Source organism: Eubalaena glacialis, chromosome 7 (genome assembly GCF_028564815.1).
Source record: "Eubalaena glacialis isolate mEubGla1 chromosome 7, mEubGla1.1.hap2.+ XY, whole genome shotgun sequence".
NCBI classification, from domain to species: domain Eukaryota; kingdom Metazoa; phylum Chordata; class Mammalia; order Artiodactyla; family Balaenidae; genus Eubalaena; species Eubalaena glacialis.
The window spans coordinates 81,299,939-81,322,164 of NC_083722.1; the positions used below are offsets into that span (position 1 = coordinate 81,299,939).

Below are 22,226 nucleotides of genomic sequence, written 5' to 3' on the forward strand. Positions count from 1 at the left end.
TGCTGTACAAATATTATCATTTTGTGTGTGTGTTGTATAAAAAGTTAATGTTATGCTTTTCCAGTTTTATAGCACTGTTTTATTTTAAGGGCAGGGATCCTGAAGACCATATTTATACCAGATGCCTTGATTTGATTCCCCCCTCTCCTCCCACCGCCCTGTAAAGAACTCTGGTGGGTTGCTGAAGCTCTTCCATTCAGAACTGAGTCCTGTAATCTGAAAGAACAAAGAGCAAGTGAGCTGTTAACCCTCTTAAGTACCTTTCATAAGTCAGTGATTTTACTTCTGAAGTCTGTTCTTGTGTCAAGGAGATGACTAGTTTATTAACCCTTTTGAATTTATTGAACTTTTTCCTTCTTTGATCTCCCTTGATGTTTACCTCTTTTTTTTTTCCTGGCAAATTCTGTTTTTCTGTGTTTTTCTCTCTTTGTGTAGTTATATTTTTCTATTTGGGGGTTTGTTTTGTTTGTTTCTTCTTTTCATCTTCTTTCCACTTTCTTCCATCAAATGATGATAATGCGGAATTGAAGATTTGTTAGCCTTATTGAATAAAGTTTTATATCTTTTTTAATATTAAAGTTTAACTCTAAGATTTCTTTTTTGTGGAGATAAGCACTGTGAATAGTTTGTATACATTCTTTCAGATTTTTGTTTTCTAATGGTGTATAAGCATATATCATTCTTTTTTTTTTTAAGATGAATCTCAATTTCACAATATTTTATTATTTTATTTTTTTGGCTGTGTCGGGTCTTAGTTGCGGCACACGGGATCTTTGTTGAGGCACGCGGGATCTGTTGTTGCACTGCTTGGGCTTCTCTCTAGTTGTGGCGTGCAGGTTTTCTCTCTAATTGTGGCGCACGGGCTCCAGGACGCCTGGGCTCTGTAGTTTGTAGCACGTGGGCTCTCTCCTTGAGGTGCGCAAGCTCAGTAGCTGTGGCGCGTGGGCTTAGTTGCCCCATGGCATGTGGGATCTTAGTTCCCTGACCAGGGATCGAACCCGCGTCCCCTGCATTGTAAGGCGGATTCTTTACCACTGGACCACCAGGGAAGTCCCTATCATTCTTTTTATAAAAGGGATCACTGTATGTCTTGATATATTTTAATTTCAGTACCCATACCGTTACATTATTTTTGATGATTATGATGTCTGATATTTAATCAGACAGACAGTTTGGCTGGGCATTAGTAGTTTCCAGTTTTTAACTTCTATTAACATTGCTTCGGTACATACTTATGCATTTGCCATTGTACGTGTGTGCATTTCATTGTTTCTATAGGTTAGATTCCTGGATGTGGAATTGCTCGGTCAAAGAATATAAGCATTTAAAATTTTAATAGGTGTTGCTGAATCATTTTCCAAAATGGGTGTAGCAGTTTACACTCTTATGCCCAGTGTATATATGCCCAGTATGTGAGAGAGCTGTTTCTCCACATTTTTATTTTGCCAGAGCCAGGTATCACTGTTCTTAATCTTTGCCAAACTGATATTGACCACTTTGATAATTGCCTAACTTCCTGAGCTTTTTGGTCTCTTGAAAGTTTTGGAGTTAGATGCTTGTTTGCCCCTTCCCATACATGTCTCTTTCTCTCTCTCTTTTTTTTTTTTAAACAGAAAATTCAAATAGTATAGGAGGGTGTAATGGGAAAACCTCTGCCCTGCCCTAGTAATTTATATGCTACTAGGTGTCCTAAGGAGCATTTTGAGTTTTGAACTGAGTGAGTTAATGCTTCTGTGAGCATTATTCCATGACTTCACTGGATTTCCAACCCTGTCACTCACTCAGGGCCAGGAGTATAGTAGGGCTCTGGTTTAGAAATGGAATTATATGACATCTGTTAAATATCACTTGCTTAATTTATTCAGAAGCTAGTTCACACTGTCAAGTGAGCTGTAGATTGCTAATCTGTGCTATATATTCTGAGTGTATTTACATATATCTGAGGGTAGTAATTTCCTTTTGATATAACTTTGATTAGGGAATTCCCTGATCCATATTGTGATGTGTGTTTCATATTTTTTATAAATGGTTTTCAGTCTGTGCTGTGAGACAGAGATTTAGCTGCTTCTTTGCACAGGTTGTGGTTATTTATGGTAATATTCATGTGTAATGGGGCAATGGCATGCTATTTTTAACATCTGTATGTGTTAGAGTTCAGCTGTTACTGATTTATTTATATCTCTATCAGCTGTTTACTGTTTAAGTAATTAACTGGTAAATTATTTTTAAGAACCTTAGCTTAAGAAAGGTTATAAGGAAAAGGCATAAAGGAAAGTCTTGCATCAGTTCTCTGACTGAAGAAAGTCGCAGTGGTTACACGTTTATGCATATTCTGTGAATTTGGTAATAATAGCTGCCATTTGTTTAGCAGTTACTATGTACAAATGCTGTGCTAAATACCTTACATGCTTAACATCATTTAACCTTTACAACAAACACTCAGAGGTACATACTGATATTATCCCCAATTTATAAATAAGGATTTATAAATAACCCTTTATAACTAAAGGGATGCTCAGAGAGGTTAAATAACATGCTCAAGGTCACACAGTATGTTAGAAGGTGATGGAGCTGGAATTCAAACCTTTAACGTATGCTCTGTTCCATATAGCATATTGCTATTTGGATGTAATACAGTTTGGTCTATCCTATGGTAAATCAAAACTTTATAGCTTCCATTCTAAAGTATGAATTATTTCATTTATTCGAAATGTATTTTAAAACATCATTTGTGGGCTTCCCTGGTGGCGCAGTGGTTGAGAATCTGCCTGCCAATGCAGGGGACATGGGTTCAAGCCCTGGTCTGGGAGGATCCCACATGCCGCGGAGCAACTAGGCCCGTGAGCCACAACTACTGAGCCTGCGCGTCTGGAGCCTGTGCTCCCCAACAAGAGAGGCCGCAATAGTAAGAGGCCCGCACACCGCGGTGAAGAGTGGCCCCCGCTTGCCGCAACTAGAGAAAGCCCTCGCACAGAAACGAAGACCCAACACAGCCAAAAATAAATAAATTAAAAAAAAAAAAAAAAGTTACTCATGTTCTTAAAAAAAAAAAAAAACATCATTTGTTACTTGTGCATATTGGAACTTTATGACAGGGAGTAAATGTTATAGTTTTAAAAAGATGGAATTGTAATGCTGTTCAGAGTATGATTTGGACATAAAGGGTTGGGAGTTAGAGGCTTAACCTGGAATAAAACCTTGAGTCTCTGGTTTAGGTGTAATATTATTTAGTGAGAATTGTTATCTGAACGAGAAATCTTATTTGTTAAGATATTTAAACTGGGGCTTCAGAAAGAAAAGGAGGCTTTTAACAAGTAAAGAGTGTGGGTGGGTGGAAGCAAGGGCTTTTCGGGTCCAAGCACAACATAAGCAAGAATCATACCTGGGGCTTGTGTAGGGAATTGCTAGTAGTTAAGCAAGGATAGAATGGATGGTACTTTTAGGAAAAGTGGAAAATCCAGTTTGATAGGGTGATTGAGGTCATTATGAAAGATTTTGAAAGTTATCAGAGCTCTCAGATTTAATTTTGAAGGCAAAGGGTCAACAGCCATTTTACAAAGGGAAACAAAATGGTCAGGTTTGTATTTTAGGAAATAAATCTAGCATCAGTGTAGAGGGTGAAGAGTGTGGAATCATAGCCATCGTCTTTGCAAATGTTATGGGCCTGAGTTAGAGGAACAGTAATGGGGAGGGAAAGGCAGTGTGGAATTGAGAGATTATTCTGAATCAGAATTCCTAGGAATTGGTGACATTGAATGCCCTATGGGGTTATTGACATTATTACTACTGATAGTATTTGTTGTTATTACTGTTTTGCATTTGCTCTAAGTGACTTTGGAAAGTCACGTATTCTATTTTTAGCGGCTGATGGCTGAATTCCTATTCACAGGTGCTCAGGAAATGGTGGGTAAATGATGGAATGAGTCAGGGCTATAAATATCACACTCACGAAATATTTATTTAAAATACTTGTGTGGGGCTTCCCTGGTGGCGCAGTGGTTAAGAATCCACCTGCTAATGCAGGGGACACGGGTTCGAGCCCTGGTCTGGGAAGATCCCACATGCCGCGGAATAACTATGCCCGTGTGCCAGAACTACTGAAGCCAGTGCACCTGGAGCCCGTGCTCTGCTGCATCAAGAGAAGCCACCACAACGAGAAGCCTGCGCACCGCAACGAAGAGTAGCCCCCGCTCACTGCAACTAGAGAAAGCCCACGCGCAGCAACGCAGACCCAACGTAGCCAAAAATAAATAAATAAAATAAATAAATTTATTAAAAAAAATAAAATACTTGTTTGATGCCTGTTCAGCAGGCATTTTGTTAAGAGCTAGGGATATCACTGAGATAAAGGGATATCACTTATCTTGATCTTCAAGGGATTTGCCATGGTCATGAGGTGTCTAATAGACCTTATTTGCCATTCTTACTTTCTGTGTAATCTTTGGGCATATAATTTAGCTTCTTACCCTGTCTGTTCATGTGGGATACTACTTATTTCATAGTATTCTGAAGTTTAGATAAGGTTATGTGTATAAAGTGCCTAGCATAGTCCCTGGCATATGCTTGTTCCCTTTTAATCTGCCATGGACATGGAAGCTGGGAAACTCAAATTTATTAGGATTGTATGTCAAATAGGTGGTAGAAGGTAGTGAAGGCATTTCTGAAAGAAATTTTTAAAGTTCACTTTTCCTGATAATTTGGCATCATAAGGCCTGATTGCTGTTTTATGATTTTATTGTGACCGTAGAGAGGTTACTTAGATAGATTGCTTGTGTTTCGGCCTCAACCTACAGATCTATCAAATGAACAAAATCATTCCTGATTCATGTGATGGTTGGTAGAAACATTAGAGATAGTGGATGTGAAATGACCAGACAAACATAAGTAGCATAGCAGAATAGTTGAGATTAAAAAGTTTAAAATGTACATCTCTCCCCATTACTACCTTTGGCAGGTTACTTAACCTATTTTAGTCCTAATTTCTTTATCTGTGGTATAGGGATAATAAAACATCTACCTCATAGGACTGTTTTAAAGAGTAAGTGGAAAAATGCATGGAAAGTAGTTTATCCAAGCATATGGTAAGAACTCAAAAACTTGTGATTATTGTAAATTATGTGGTATCTTTTTGACACTGTTGAACAATTAACTCTTCTTTGGCTTTGCTCTGTGTTTAAAATTTCTGTGTACATAGATGAATTCTGGATGTAAGTGATGTTGCCTTTCATGGTAGTGAAAGAAATCAGCAACCCTTTTAAAAGAAAAACTTCCCAGCAGCTTCACCTTTGGCCCTTAAAACCTTGGGAAAATGTTTAAGGCCTTGTGTTTAAGCCATAGATGGAGGTGGAATTTGAATGTGATACTTTCTGTTACTAAATTTCAGTTCAAAATTAAAAAAGAATTAGTGACTCTTAATTGGGGGCATTACCTACTCATCCTGAGAAACAGTGGATGTCATGAGAGATATTGGGAAATGTCATGAGAGATATTGGGAATAGACTATGTTTTGAATATCTGAATCATGTGGGGGGCAGAAAAATGGGAGCCTATGCACTATACTCAACCCCGTAAGGGGTTTATTTTCTTTGGTCCCAATAGTCATTTCCCATTGTTTCATAAATTTCATCATTATTATTTCTATATATTCACTTATAGTCCTCAGTAACTGTTTCCTTTTCTCTTTCAAAGTAGAAGTATTATAATTTTTAAAGAACTCCCCTATGGATGTGTGAATTGTCAAAACCTTGAGGAGATAAATCTCTTGAAGAATTAACTGTCACTAAAAACAGGGAGACGTGAGTAAAGAACAAGTTGTCTTAAACATTAAAATTATATGCCAACCTGAGTGGTTAAGCTTAAAGAATAGAAAAGGCCATCATAATCATTTTGATTACTTTATTAAGCATTTTAAAAAGCTATGAATGTTCTTTTGGGGGGCAGATGTACTATTTGTGTCTTGTAACATTTCCATTTAGTTTGTTTGCCAAATAGACTGTTTCATGTGTGGGCAGTTCTTTGTTTTTGTTTTCCTAAATAAGATCTAGATTCCTGTTTTGCCAATTTTGCTAATCTTTAATGGAAAAAAATTAATTTCTCCTTCTCCCCTACCTCCTAGTGACTGTATAAATCAATATCAACTGTCCTTAGATTTAGCCCATAGTGTGCATTATTAAACAATATGTAGGGCTACATCCTTTAAATATAGTGACCTTGTTCTGTATTTCCCACAAATGTGATCACAATGATTTCCTTTTGTGGCAAACAAGACTGTTATTCTATGGGTGAGGTTTTTTAACTATCAGAGATAAAGAATGGAGGTGCAATTATTTTATTGTTATTTCAGCTGATCTCAGGATGGTTTAAGCTAACATTTTGTGAGGAAAATAATGATCTATAAATTATTGTCAGAGTATTGTGTATTTAAAATATCACAATATCCCTTTGCTCTATCCTTAATATGCTAAAATATGTGGTATTTTAATAAATACATGTTTATTTTAGGTATTGACGTTAAAATTTTAATGTTTGAGGTTAAGACCTCTTGGGGTCTAAAAGATTGAGTTTGAGATCAGTTATCTGTTCTTTAATTACCTCAGTAGGAGCTTCAAAGACAAAGAAGAATGCATCTTGCTGTGATTAACACACCATGAGAGGAGAAAATAATCAGGATTTGCCTGTCAACCCATCAGTTTTGGGTTATAGGAAATAGGTTTATCTCTTCCAAATTGGAATTTGGTACAGGCTTTCAGTAGCCTCACCTCTCAGAACTGTAATGTTCTGATAATATGTTTATTCTGTATCTTGCTGAGATTCAGAAATCTAATTTACTTTGTCTTGAGTTCTCAGTGAAGGGTTGTCACAATTTTGTTTGCATATTTTAGAAGGGTGTAATCATTCTAGCTGTGATTTATATGTTTTGTAATGTTCTCATTAAATTAAAAAAATTTCTCCTCCCCATCTTCTCTACTTCTGTTCTTCATAATCGTATCTCTGTTCCTATGTAGAGAGATAGAAATACTTTTGCTTTCTCTTTCTATTATGGACTGGCTCCACAAGAAAGAATTACTTTACAACAAATGTGTCTGGGATGTCACTTGGAGATGGAAAAAGTCCTGGCAATTTCATAACATTTGTAAGACCTTTGGGTATATATTGACAAGTTCATTCTAGTTTACCTGTGAGATTTTATTTTGGTGAGAACATTTTACCACTTTTCTATGTGTTTCCCTATGGCATGTGAATAAAACTTTTATTTCCCCCTTCAGTGGCACAACTTAAAAATTCCAGCCTGTGAAATATGTGGTGCTTTGCTAGTCAGGAAGCCAGGAAGGTTATATAAACAAATCCATATTGAACATGCATATAAACTAAGTTTGTATACTCTAAGAAATAACTAAATTGTTGGTGGCAAAAACGTACAAGTTATGGATCTCCCTATTTCTAGTGACTCCCACTGCAGTTCATCCTACACACAGCTGCTAGATTATCAGAGCTGTTGGAATAATCTCCCTAAAACAGTATTTTCATCAAATCCTTTAGTAGTAGCTTCTGTCTTAAGAAATCTCAACTCCTAAGTGCAGTGCTCAGGCCCTCTCTTTATAGCTTCACTCTATTTTATATTTCCCCACTTCTTCCTTTGTTTGTTTTTGGTTACCCTCTAGGGCTGGGCCTTAACTATATATAAATATACTGTAATACCTGTTTCTCCTCCATCTCCTCCTTCTCCTTGCCTTTCATTCAGATCACCTCTCTTACTCTTAAGTGTCTTGTTAGCAACTGACTGTGCCTAACTTTATTTAATCCTAATCCTGCCTCTCAGGATTTTGGTACTTAATGCACACTCTCTTAATTTATTCTCAGTGTAGAGTTGCTCCGCATTTGATTTTATGGATGTGCGATCTCTCCAGACAGGTGCCAAGTAAACGTTATAGATTAAATGATTTGCCTTAATAGTGGAGTTAGAGTTGAAATTGGCTCTTCCTATTCTGATTGCTTCAGGAAAACTTCATAAACAAAGTGGGATTTCATAACTTTGGACTCAAAGACCAGAGACTGTTTAGTCTAAGTAGGAGAGAAGGAAGGCGTTGTAGAGGTTTTGAAAGAATAACAATGTCAAATCTGTACTGTCTGTGAGACCATGGCAATCTACTTAATATACCTGAGCCTCAGTTTCTTAATCTAGAAAATGGACATGGTAATAGCTACTTGGTAGGATTGTTGTGAAGATCAGAAGTGCTTGTGCATAGCAGGCAGTCAATAAATGGTAGCTGTTATTATAGATTAGGGACTTGTGGAGTGACGCCATAAAAAATAATGGAGGAGGAAGCTCCAAAAATTGGTTTTCTTCACCAGGATGACTGTTAAGCCAGCATGAACTGTCTGAAGCAATTATTTTGGAACTCTGGAGTCTAAGCAAACACTTGCAGCATCCAGGGGAGTGCTTAATGAAGAAGAGGGTGATAAATTTCTGAGAATTTCAGTGTTATGCACAGTGGCTACCATTTCCATCCCCTAGCCCTGTGGCGGGTAACTGTGGGTATGGTGGCCCATGATTCCTGGTGTGACTTTGCTTGTCTTTCAAAAATTGGGGTTGTATGGTTTTGTCACTGCTTTTTATTGCTGAGGGCCTGGCACAGAGGCTGGCCATTGTTTCAAACCCCACAGACTAGAACGACTTCTCTGGCATCTGCCAAAGTGATTAAAGAGACAAAACACACCCTTCCTGCCTTTTCTTATTGGATCCTGACATTTAAGGGAATCTGTGTTAGGTCACTGGATGACCATGGAGATGACAAAACAGAGACTTCAGTGATGATACACGACAAAGAATATAGTCTTTGCAAAAAATAGTTTGGAAAAGTCAGTAAATAAACTGATGACAGCCTTCATCAAGTAACAACAGCAATCCCTAGGGTGAGGAGAGAACCTGATTTCTGTAGTTACCACACTACAGTATTCAAGATGTCCAATTCTCAAAAAAAATTACAAAGCATATAAAGAAATAGAAAATTATGGCCCATTCACAGGAAAAAAAAAAGAAATTGACAAAAGGCATCCCTGAGGAAGCCCAGACATTGGACTTACTAGACAAAGACTTTTTAAATTAACCGTTTTTAATATGCTCAAAATGCTGAAGGAAACCATGGACAAATTAAAGAAAAACAGGAGAACAATGTGTGAATAAGTGTGGAAGATCAGTAGAGAGGTAGAAATTGTAAAAGTATTAATACAATAGCTGAAATTAAAATTCAGTGGAAGATTCAGTGACAGATTTGAGCAGGCTGAAGGAGTCAAACTTGAAGATAGGGCAATTGAAATTACTCTGTCTGAGGACTAGAAAGAAAAAAGATGAAGAAAAATGAACAGTACCTAAGGGACCTATGAGACACCATCAAGTGTACCAACATACGCATTTTGGAAATCCCAGAAGAGAGTAAGAAAGGGGCAGAAAAAAATTATTTGAAGAAATAATGGCTGAGGAGAACTTTACAGTTTTAGTTCTTACATTTAGGTCTCTGATCCACTTTGAGTTAATTTTTGTATATAGGGGGAGGAAGGGGTCCAACTTTTGCAAGTGGTTATCCAGTTGTCCTGTCACTATTTGTTGAGGAAACTGTTCTTTTCCTATTGGATGGAGCCTGTTCTTCTTTTTCAAGATTGTTTTGCCTATTCAGGGTCCCTTGCAATGCCATGTACATTTGCGGATTGACTTTTCCATTTCTACAAAAAGGCGATTAGGATTCTGGTAGGGATTGCATTGACTCTGTAGACCACTTTGGGTAATATTGACACCTTAATATTTAGTCTTCCAATCCATGAACACAGGATGTCCTTCTGTTTACAGGCATACCTTAGAGATATTGTGGGTTCAGTTCCAGACCACCACAATAAAGCAAATATCGCAATAAAGCGAGTCACACGAATTTTTTGGTTTCCGAGTGCATATAAAAGTTATGTTTATACTATACTGTAGTCTATTAAGTGTGCAATAGCATTATGTCTAAAAAAAACAATGTACATACCTTAATTAAAAGAAATGTTGTTGGAAAAATGGCGCCAGTAGATTTGTTTGACCCAGGGTTGCCACAGCCTTCAATTTGTAAGAAATGAAATGTCTGTGAAGCACAGTAAAGTTAAGTGCAGTAAAACGAGCTATGCCTGTATTTGTCTTTAATTTCTTTCAGCAGTATTTTGTAGTTTTCATTGTACGAGTTTTTCACTTCTTTGGTTAAATTTATTCCTAGGTATTTTATTTAGATGCTATTATAAATTGAATTGCTTTCTTAATTTCCTTTTTGGATTGTTCATTGCTGATGTATACACACGACTGATTTTTCTGTGTTTTTCTTGTAAACTGCAACTTTGTTGAATTTGTTTGTTAGCTCTAATAGCTTTTTTGTGGGTTCTATGGGATTTTCCATATAGAGAATCTTGTCATCTGTGAATAGACATAGTATACTTCTTCCTTTCCAATTTGGATGCCTTCTATTTCTTTTTCTTGTGTCTGGCTAGATCTTCAGTACAGTATTGCGTAGCAATGGTGAAAAGTAGGCTTTCTTGCCATGTTCCTGATCTTAGGAAGAAAGCTTTCAGTCTTTCACCATTGAGTATTATGTTAGCTGTGGGTTTTTCATAAATGTCCTCTATCATGTTAAGGAAGTTCCTTTCGGTCCTAGCTTTCTGGGGTTTTTTGGGGGTTTTTTTTTGTTTTTTTTAATATCATGAAAGGGTGTTGGATTTTGTCAAATGCCTTTTCTACATCAATTGAGATGATCTTGTGGTTTCATTTTGTTTTTTTCCTTTTTTCTATTAATGTGGTATATTATATTGATTGACTTATGTTGAACCACTTTGGATAAATCCCACTTTTTCAGCAAGCCAAGCCACTGCTTTTCCAGCATGGGTGAGTTCTGAGTTAGGCTAAACAGAGGTGAGAGCCTCTAGTCAGACCTTCAGGTAGCCCCCAGACACGTTAGAGTAGACGGACACAATAATTTGCAATTTAGGTCTGCTCTCTCTGGAACCAGGTAGCAGGGTCCCACAGTGGGAATTCAGGCTGATGTCTTCAAGGCTTCTGTTTTACAGGGGGAAGGGAGGGGACAACGGTGAGGAATGCCATGAAGATTTCCCCCCCCTTTTTTTTTTGGCTGTGTTGGGTCTTCGTTGCTGTGCGCAGGCTTTCTCTGGTTGTGGCAAGCAGGGGCTACTCTTCGTTCAGTGCGTGGGCTTCTCATTGCAGTGGCTTCTTGTTGCAGAGCACGGGCTCTAGGCTCATGGGCTTCAGTAGTTGTGGTGCACGGGCTCAGTAGTTGTGGCTCCTGGGCTCTAGAGCACAGGCTCAGTAGTTGTGGCGCATGGGCTTAGTTGCTCTGTGGCATGTGGGATCTTCCTGGCCCAGGGATTGAACCCGTGTCCCCTGCACTGGCAGGCAGATTCTTAACTACTGCGCTACCAGGGAAGTCCCAAGATTTCCTACCATTTTTAAGTTGCCTTTTTCTTGATTCAGTGTTCACATGGTTGCTGTAAAACTTTGCTTTCCAAGGTTCTGATGAAGTTGGTTCTGACAGTTTCTGCTTGTTTTTTCAGCCTTTGTGTGGGGATGAGAGCTTGGAGCCGCCTACTCTGCCATTTTGCTGATTTCACTTTCTTCATTTTTTTTGATTCAAAAAAAATTTCCTTCTTTTTATTTCTTATTTCTCTTAAGGCATTTTTTGTTATATTTAGTTACTTGTGTCCTTTTAATTTTGTACTCATTCCTGAAATGACTTCCTTTTTTTCTATTTCTTTTTGAGTTCTTTCACCTTTCCCTGAGTTTTGTAATTGTGATTTATATTCCTTTTTCGTGCCTTGAGTTATTTTCTTAATGTCTTTTAGCTTGTTCTGAAATAGTATAATTTTGATCTGTTCCCAAGGTATGTCTGTCATTATGTGTAGGGAATGTTATTTTGCTCTTTATTCTTTTTTTAAAAAAATAACTGTATGGCATGGGACATTGATATTTTTCTGTTGCTCATTTTTATGTGAAATTTGTTTTCCTGAACTTACAGAGGGGGGTCATGGTTCAGGATAAATTTTCTAATGTCACAGAGCTCCCTCTTCTGTTGTTTTTGTAAAATGTTTAAAAATATGATGACTTCCTTTCCCCTTTTCTACTTTTATCTGGGTCTTTTCTTTCCTTGTCTCTATTGTCCCTGCCCTGATCAATTTTGGTTCCACACCCAACAGCTTTCCCACAGTGTAGAGCCCTATCCTGGAAGGCAGCTTTGGTTGGTAGGTTGGTTTTAAGAATTTATATGACTCAGACTGCTCCAGCCTTTTTCAGAATCTACCTCATACTCACTTGTTAGTGGATTGGGCTGAACCTTTCCCATTTTCATCTTCTCTTCTCAAATTGGCTATCATATTGTCCAGTAAATATCTAGTGACTATTTTGAGGTTCTCAAGTCCCTCAAATCCCGCATTGTTTCCATATACATCCTCCTGCACAGATGCTGATTTCATGAAGGTCTTGTGACTGTTGATGGTTTTCCCCACTTGTATTTTGAGGTTCATATGGATAATTTGTCACCAATTTTTGTTGCAAATGTTGCCCATGGGATTTTGGTTTTGCTATCTTAGTCACTCTTTTTGATTTTAGGTGGTGATTCAAGTAAATTAAAAATCTATGATGTATGGAGTCTTGCCTGGTGGTCCAGTGGTTAAGACTCCACACTTCCACTGCAGGGGACAGAGGTTTGATCCCTGGTCAGGGAACTAAGATTCTGCATGCCGCGTGGTACAGGCCAAGAAAAAGGAAAAAAAAAAATCTATGATGTAGTATCTGCCATCTAGAATCCAGAATCTACTCTGCATTCACATTTTTAAAACCCCTCTGTATGGACTTAGAATTTCTGGCCTCTGGCCTGTGGCATGTCTCCTGTGTTTGTGCTTTGTTCTGAAGCTTTAATTCAAATGTTATTAATCTATTGGTGGTTGGATTTTTTTTTATAATTACTATCATCATATCTGTGTGTGTGTGTGTGTGTGTGTGTATGTATGTATGTATTTATTTATTGGCTGCATCGGGTCTTAGTTGAGGCCTGTGGGATTTTCACTGAGGCATGCGGGATCTTTTGTTGCAGCTCGCGGGCTCTTCCTTGCGGCATGCGGGCTTCTCTCTAGTTGTGACGCGTGGGTTTCTTTTTTTCCTCTCTCTCTAGTTGTGGTGCACAGGCTCCAGAGTGCGTGGGCTCTGTAGTTTGCAGCACACGGGCTCTCTCATTGAGGGTGCAAGCTCAGTAGTTGCGGCACATGGACTTAGTTGCCCCACAGCATGTGGGATCTTAGTTCCCCGACCAGGGATCGAACCCGCGTCCCCTGCATTGGGAGGCAGATTCTTTACCACTGGACCACCAGGGAAATCCCTATTGGTGGTTGGATATTGCAAAAACCTGTCAACGTAGAAAAGCTAGAAAGAAGCAGTTTATCATTATAGTGGAAATGAAAGCATTTACAAATTGTAGCGAAGTTGAAAGTGATGCAAAATGTATTTGTTTATGGAGTGAAAGAGCAGAAACTTTCTGAAGGCCAAAGAGCAAATTATGCAACCTGTAAAGTGCTGTGCCTGCATCTTTAAAGGTAATCGTAATAAGCAAGAAACAAGGAAAAGTGACTGATGGGGCAAGGACAACCTTTCAGTTCAAGGATCACCATCAGTGCTTGATTTGGGGGAGCTTAACCTTCAGTCAGGGGAAGGCAGGGAGTTAATTGAAGATAAAGCCTGAACACAGTGAAAGTTGAACTTTGGCCACGAGCTACAGGGGGTTTTATAAATTCCGGGCTCCTTACACATCTGCTCAACATCAAAGTGAATGCCCAGTGGCTAATACAAACACCAGAGATGCTTGGGCATTCCTTAGGCTACTACGAAATAAAGATAGTTAAAGCTTCAACAAGATTTGTTTTTTAGAGTAGTTAGAAATTATCTCTTTTGGGACTTCCCTGGTGGCACAGTGGTTAAGAATCCGCCTGCCAGTGCAGGAGACACAGGTTCGATCCCTGGTCTGGGAAGATCCCACATGCCACGGAACAACTTAGCCCGTGCGCCACAACTACTGAGCCTGCACTCTAGAGCCCGAGAGCCACAACTACTGAGCCCATGTGCCACAACTACTGAAGCCACGCACCTAGAGCCCATGCTCCACAACAAGAGAAGCCACAGCAATGAGAAGCCCACGCACCACAACGAAGGGTAGCCCCCGCTCGCAGCAACTAGAAAAAGCCCATGCGCAGCAATGAAGACCCAATGCAGCCAAAAATAAATTAAAAAAAAAAAAAAAAAAAAGCCTGATAGAAGAAGGTGTATCAGCATAGAGGAGAAAGATATTTCTGGTTTGAAAGTGACAAAGGACCAACTGACATACCTGCTACGGGAAATGCATCCAGGGACTGTAAGCACAGTCACTTCCCAGTGCCTTGCAAACAAGTTGACTTATTTATACCTATCTAACCTGATAGTAAATAGAATAGCTTCTGTACAATGTAGACTGAATAGTGGCAGATTGTTTCATAGAAGGTGCAGAAACATTATTTTTAATAACAGTTTTTTAAAACACCAAGGGCAGAAGGTTAAATCAGTGAAAATATTTCTGCAGGGAAGTAAACAGTTGCAGTCTAGCTATACCCAAGTGTGGAGGCTCAGGGGCATGAGTGGAGGTTAGTGTGGCTGAGAGGGATAAGGGAGGAAAATAGTGTGAGTTGATGAGTTTGGAGAGGTAACCAGGAGCCAGATCATGTGGGGCTTTATTGGCTGTAATGGTAAGAACTTTGGACTTTATTCCAAGGTGTTTGGAAGCCATTAGCAGGTTGAGAGCAGAGGATCAATGAGCAACTAATGTAAATGGTATGTTCAAGCTAAATGAAGGCCAAAGATACCATGGTGTGCTTTGGACATAATATAGACATGATAGAATGAAAAGAACATGGGTTAATATTGATTAAAATTTTTTTAAATTTGAATATAGCTTTAGAGTTAAGAGCTACAAACATGAGGTGTTGAGATATATGTGTGTGTATGTGTATACACATAGAAAAACACACACATTTTTGTTTTTCAAAGTTCTCTAAACAGTACTGAACCTCATTTCATATGTTCTTACTTTTGTTCTCTTAATTTTTTTTTTTTTTAAACCTCTAGTAACAGCCCACTAAATTGACTTAGTAACACACTAATGCATCAGAATTTGAAGTTTGGAAACCACTGTAAATCTATAATCCCCTTATTTGGCTTGCCAAGGCACATATAACTGAAAATGACCAAACCAGAATTCAGATATTGCCATATTTCCCAAGAATATATTAAAATTAAAAAACAAAAAACAAAAAACAAACTCGTTTATACAGTGCAACAGTAGGTTCCAGTGTAGAAAAAATCTTGAGGATAATTGTTCCTACTTGAGCATATTGCCTGTGCTTTATCTCCCTGGTATGAAATATTAAGGCCTCTAAGTTTCAAATGGACTTGTAAAATATCAACACAATTTTCTTTATTAATGGTCTGTAATTAAATATATAAACTGCTAGCCAAAGTAACAGTTGGTCTCTTTTTGAATTATAAACAGAGACTAAGTCATTTATAGACAGCCTGGTGGCCTTTAAATTGTCACCTAGGAATTAATGAAAAGAAATGTCATTTTCGTATCTTCTGCAAATTGCTTATTCTTCTGTTGTGTTTCATTTTGGAAGAGGGTTTTTGGGAGGAGTGAAGGATAAATGAAACATAAAGGTCAGTGTGAAGTAATGGGGGAAAAATGTCCCTTTTAATTCTGTGATATAAATCCCTGCTTCTGTATTCCATAGCTCTGTGACTTGGGAAAGATAATTGCCTGTGCCCCACTTTTCTCACTTATAAATGGAAATAATATCTAAATCATAGCTTTAATGTTAAGGTTAAATGAGGGCCTGGTGGTGCAACATGTATTTTAATAAATATTAGTTTTCTTCTTTCCTTTCTTCCTTAGGAAGGCATTCAGTGAAAATGTGTTGCTAGAATAAGCAGGGCTGGAGAGTGTAGAAAGATGCAAAAAGAAAGGTACATCTTTTTTTATTGGTTGTTCTCTTCCTAGTAAGTCTATTGTGTGTGATCCCAGTTGTTCCTAATTTCTCTTGGAATAGGTAGGTGATAAATAGGTAGGCTTCCTGTGCCTCCTGCTGTCCCTTCCCTTATTAAAGAGGGAAGATTACCCAAGTGATGAAAGGCAAGTTGCGGGGGGCCAGGAAATGGTACCTTCATAGTTGATTCCAGTATTTTAGTTTCTAGTGTCTCCAAAATGTTTATCACAAAGAGTTTACTGAAGATGTGTTGGGCCTGATACCACGTATGTTAGTTAACTGATAGCAATTAATATAGGTGTTACCTAATACCAATTGTCCTTGCCTGTGGAATAAACAGCACTTCCTTTGACTTAACCCAGAAATCCTAGGAGCAAAGTTACAAAGTCAGAGTGAGATGGAAAGATAAAATTAGAGTTTTGTGTAGCTGGCTTTAAAAAAAGAAAATAACAGCTTTATTGAGATATAATTTATATACCATAAAATTCAGTCTTTTAAAATGAACAATTCATTGGTTTTTAGTATATTCACAGAGTTATGCAACCATCACCACTATCTAATTTTAGAACCTTTTAATCACCCCAAAAAGAAATCTTATACCCATTAGCAGTTATTCACCCCACCCCATCCCACCCTCTGCCCCAGCACCTCAGCCCCTTGCAACCACTAATGTGCTTTTTATCTCTGGATTTGCTTATTCTGGATATTTCATATAAATGGAATTACATAATATATGTCTTTTGTGACTGACTTCTTTTACTTAGCATAAGATTTTAAAAGTTCATCCATGTTATAGCTTGAATCAGTACTTCATTCCTTTTTATTGCAAAATAATATAATTCATGTGGATATACTATGTTTTGTTAACCCGTTCATCAGTTGATGGGCATTGGGGTTGTTTCCATTTTTTGGCTATAAGGAATAATGCTGCTATGAACATTCGTGTACAAGTTTTAGTGAAGACATATGTTTTCAGTTCTCTTCAGTATATACCTCAGAGTAGAATTGTAGGGTCATATGCTAACTTTTTGTTTAACATTTTGAGGACCTTGTAAACTGTTTTCTGAAGTGATATACCATTTTGTCCAGCTGGATTTTAAATCACCCAGTTTCAGGGTTCTAATTTCATATGTAATGAAGGAGAATCTTAGCTAAAATAAGCGGTTTGAATTGATAGGGGAAAAAAATCTACCTGCAATAGTTTGCAAAGTTGGAAGTATTGATACTTTTTTTAAAAAGTAGATTTGGAATTGTTACTACTAATCTTTGGCTCTTTTTTTAAATTTTATTTTTGCAGTTTTATCTCCAAGACACTAAAAGTAGTAATGGTACCTTTATAAATAGTCAGAGATTGAGTCGAGGCTCTGAAGAAAGTCCACCATGTGAAATTCTTTCCGGTGACATTATCCAGTTTGGGGTAGATGTGACGGAGAACACACGGAAAGGTACGGGTATGGATCGATTTTTTCTATTATTTGTCTTGTTTGTTTAATTTTTTATTCTATTGTTTAATGTTACAAAACATTTCATGCTTGCAGAAACAATTTAAGTACAACATTTTATGCAGTGAAAAGTTGAGTCTCTCACTTTCCCTATTGTTTTTCTAAAATTTTAAATTCTAAAATGTTAAATACTTTATAATCTTTATCACAGTATGAAAACACAGGGCACTACTGTGTCAGTTAGGAAACAGTTGGCTGTGGTGATGCTGTACTCAACCAACAGGAGCTTAAACCATAAGGATATTTCTTGTTAACTTATTAACAAGCCTGGAGGTAGGTAGGTCCAGACTTTGTTCACTTGGCTCAGTGATGTTATCAGGAATCCAGGGTCTTACTGTCCTCCCATTCTGTTATCCCTTACATGTTGGTTTTTTATGCTCTTGCTTGTTGCCTCATGGTCTAAGGGTGATGGCTGCAGCCCCAGGCTTTATTTTCCTCACACCAGTGTCCTAGGCAAAAAAGATAAGGTGGGGGCAAAATGCCTTTTTGTGTGGCTCTCTTTTCATGTTTGAAAGAACAATCTTTCGTAGACTCCTTCCAGCAGATTCTTTCTTTTGTCTCACTGGCTGCATGGGTAGGTCACATACATACCTTTAACTGTAGCTACAAAGGAACCTGGGAAGGAAGTTACTTGGCAAAGGGGAGCAGGAGATCCGTGACTGGCATAGAACAATTACGATTTATCCCTTTTGGTTGTGTCTTCATTGTTGCCCCAAACAAAATCAGAATTCTGTAGGCAGCTACCACGAATATAAAATTTCATGTCTCAAGTTTTTGAAACTAGGATTTCTCTAGCTAAATAAATTTAGATTAATTTTACAATTCTGAGGCTTTTTGGCCCTACCTAGTTCACTGTTTACTTTATGACCATGAAATTATATGACTGAATCATAAAACTAAATAAATAGGAACCAAAAGTATGCAGTCCCACTGTCGCAGTTCAGTATAGACAGTGGAACCGATTGGCAAGTTTCTCCTTTTGTTTCTCTGAGCACACTCTGATCTGGTAATACCCTAAGTCATTAGTCTCTGGCATTTTGCACAGTAGATATGGGAATCCAGGGGGTGCTGGTGATGATAGTGTGTGTGTGTACATGTGCATATACGTTTACATACTGCAACTGCAGTATTATTTTTGCTGGGTTTTGTTGGCCTCCTCAGAGTGTTAGGTTTTTTGTTTGTTTGCTTGTTTGTTTTTTTAAGGTGTTAGGTTTTGAAATTTGGATGTGTGTAGGGCCAACGTCTTAGGAATTTTCATTTACAATTTAAAATAGAACGGAAGGTTTGTATTTTGATGCAAAATATTGAGTGCTCCTTACTAAGAGAACTCAACTTATGTATAAACATACTGAGAACAGCTGCAGTGGACACTCTGATATCTGCTGTTGCCACATCACACCTCCTCTGCTAGCAAGTCATTCAGCAAACATTTACTGAACCCCAGCTGTGAGGAGCCCACAGAGAAGACAGAATTTGATTACACGGTCTTTCTCTCCAAGGAATATCTATTTTCTTGGCTTGCATTTCTCAAAGAGAATTAAAAGGTGTTAATTGATAGAAGAATGAAGTAATCAAATACATTTAGGAATGCTTAGTTAACCAAAGATAGTCAGGACTTCTCCGACCTTATAACATGCTAACATATACGCAGATCTCCAAGGGGGTGACTGTTATAAAATGTAGGTAAGTTCCAAACTCCTTCCCACTCTTCTTCCCCATCTAGCTGTGGGGGCCACTTTAGAAAATGCTGTAGAAAGCTAAGAGGGCAACTCTGAGATTCAGGGTTACTATTAGTACAATATTATTTTGACAACATAGATTCTTGCAGGCTTCTTTGAAAATTTATCTTTTATGCCAACTGTAAGGGAAGTAAAGAAAAATTTCTTCATCATTTAAAATGTTGTTTCTTTTGGTATTTATTGCCTTCAAAAAGTTGACTTATATTATGCATGGCCTCTTGGGATACAGCTGTGTCACGAGTTGAGTATTACTGTTTAAGCATATGCTTTAAAGAATTAAAAAAAAGATGCTCTATGCTAAACTGTATTATGATAAGCTTTATATCACTTGGAAAATCCTACTGAAATTGTACAACACTACTGGATAACCCCTGGATCAAAGAAGACATCAAAAAGGGAATTTCAAACTATGTGGAAAGGAAAGGAGACTTTCATACCAAACTACAGTAAATCCTTTACTCAGATAAAAATTTATAATCTTAAATATTTTCCGTATTAAAGAAGAAAGACAAACAATGAAGGAACTTGGCACTTAGAAGAAATTAGAAAAAGAACAACAAGAAAAAGAAGTTGGGAAGAAGAAATAAAAAAGCAGAAATAAATGAAATGAACAAAAAACTCTGGAAGGGATTAAACAAACCCAAAGACTGGATCTTTAAAACATAACAGTAAAATAAAATAGGTAATTAATAAGCCTTGATTCCTTTATTAGGTGAAAAAAAATATAAGGAATGAGAAAGGAGATATAAACACAGATATGGGATATACCAAAAGAATTATTAGAGACTGTTACATGCCAAACTATGACAAAGAAAAAAAAAAAAACTAGAATAAATTAATGTTTTCCTGGCAAAAGTATCCCAAGATGTAGGAAGCTTTTAAGTTGATTTCTTTAAAAGAGACTAAAAAAAGTTATTAAAGATTGACCAGAAATGGGCATTCACAGCCAAATTTGGTCTTACTAAAAAACAGATAAATCCAATGTTGTTTAAATACCCCAACATAGGTGAAGGTGGGAAGCTCTCAAAATCCTTTGAAGAAGCCAGCAGCCTGTCATTAGTGCCAAATTCTGATACAGATAAAGTACAAAGAACAAAATTGTAACTAATTTCATTTGTGACAATAGATAAAAAATCCTGATTAGGGTATTAATAAATTAAATTCAGAAATGAAACTATGTCTGTGAGTCTGTTTTTGTTTTGTAAATAAGTTCATTTACATTATTTTTTAAGATTCCACATATAAGTGATATCATATGATATTTGTCTTTCTCTATCTGACTTACTTCACTTAGTATAATAATCTCTAGGTCCATCCATGTTACTGCAAATAGCATGATTTCATTCCTTTTTATGGCTGAGTAGTATTCCATCTTGTATATAAACCAAATCTTCTTTATCCATTCATCTGTCTATGTCTATCTGTCTGTGGACATTCAGGTTGCTTCCATGTGTTGGCTGTTGTAAATAGTGCTGCTATGAACATTGGGGTGCACGTATCTTTTTGTTTTATGGTTTTCTCTGGATACATGCTCAGGAGTAGGATTGCAGGGTCATATGGTAACTCCATTTTTAGTTTTTTAAGGAACCTCCGTACTGTTCTCCATAGTAGCCGCACCAATTTACATTCCCACCAACAGTATAGGAGGGCTCCCTTTTCTCTCCACCCTCTCCACCAATTATTATTTGTAGACTTTATAATGATGACCCTTCTGACCCATGGGAGGTGGTATCTCATTGTAGTTTTGATTTGCTCTTCTCTAATAATTAGCGATGTTGAGCATCTTTTCATGTGCCTATTGGCCATCTGTATGTCTTCTTTGGAGAAATGTCTATTTAGGTCTTGGGCCCATGTTTTTGATTGGGTTGGGTTTTTTTTTCTGTTACTGAATTGTATGAGCTGTTTGTATATTTTGGAAATTAAGCCCTTGTTGGTAGCATCATTAGCAAATATTTTCTCCCAGTCTGTAGGTTGTCTTTTCATTTTGTTTATGGTTTCCTTTGCTGTGCAAAAGCTTATAAATTTAATTAGGCCCAATTTGTTTATTTTTGTTTATATTTCCATTACTCTAGGAGACAGATGCTCTTTAGTGCTTTTGAATACATTTATAATAAGGATATCAGACACTTGAAATGATAAAAACTAGTTTGTGGGGATCTATGAAAGGATTTTTTTGCATCAGTGTGCATAGTACAAAAAACAATGGAAGGATAATTTTTAAATAGCCCTTCATGCAGGTATTAAAAAGAATACATTAGTATTATATGAATTGCAGGGATTTCTGTAAGATATATTGTTGAGTGAGGAAAGGATTACTTTTAGTAATTTCATTATTTTTAAAAAGTCTCATCAATCCCTATAAATGTACATTTATATGCATGTGTTTGTGTATGATTTTATGAACATGGGGGGAAAACATGGAAGAATGCATACATACTAGTCATTAATGTGAGTCTTCCTGGAGTATGATTGGAGAGGAGGAGTAAAGGAGAAGTGGGAGCCAAATTAAAAAGGGCAAGACTAGCAAAACTGAAATAAAACCCCTCTAGGATATATGACATTTATGTATTTGTATAAAATAATGTATGTGTAAAAGGAAATTTAAAAAATATATATATATAATATATAAAAGTGTGTTTATATTTGTGTGTGTATGTATATATAAATCAGGATTTTTGTTAAAAATGTGATGAGTCTGAGGTCATTGAACATATCAGTTCATATTAGTGTGTCTTCTTTTCCAGGCTCTCCAAAACAAGCTGATTTTGATGTTTGGCTTTCCACACAGTGTGGCTTCAGGGAAAAGACTCATTAGTCAGCACTTTAGTAATACCCTGCCCTATAGATATAAAATGTTATTGCAAACAAATAGGATGACATTCTAATAGACTTTTTA

At 37.2% G+C, this 22,226-nt stretch overlaps 1 protein-coding gene across 33 annotated transcripts in view; it reads left to right on the forward strand.

Moving 5' to 3' along the window:
- Window positions 1-22,226, forward strand: part of SLMAP (sarcolemma associated protein) — a 150,061-nt gene that overhangs the window by 43,869 nt on the left and 83,966 nt on the right. For 22 of the 33 annotated variants that reach the window (XM_061197033.1, XM_061197044.1, XM_061197039.1 and 19 more), the window contains exon 2: window positions 17,387-17,534. In XM_061197033.1, coding sequence (XP_061053016.1) covers window positions 17,387-17,534 — 148 coding nt within the window. Of the gene's footprint in view, window positions 1-17,386; window positions 17,541-22,226 lie in introns of all 33 variants that reach the window. The other 11 variants (XM_061197032.1, XM_061197052.1, XM_061197041.1 and 8 more) reach the window with 1 other exon arrangement.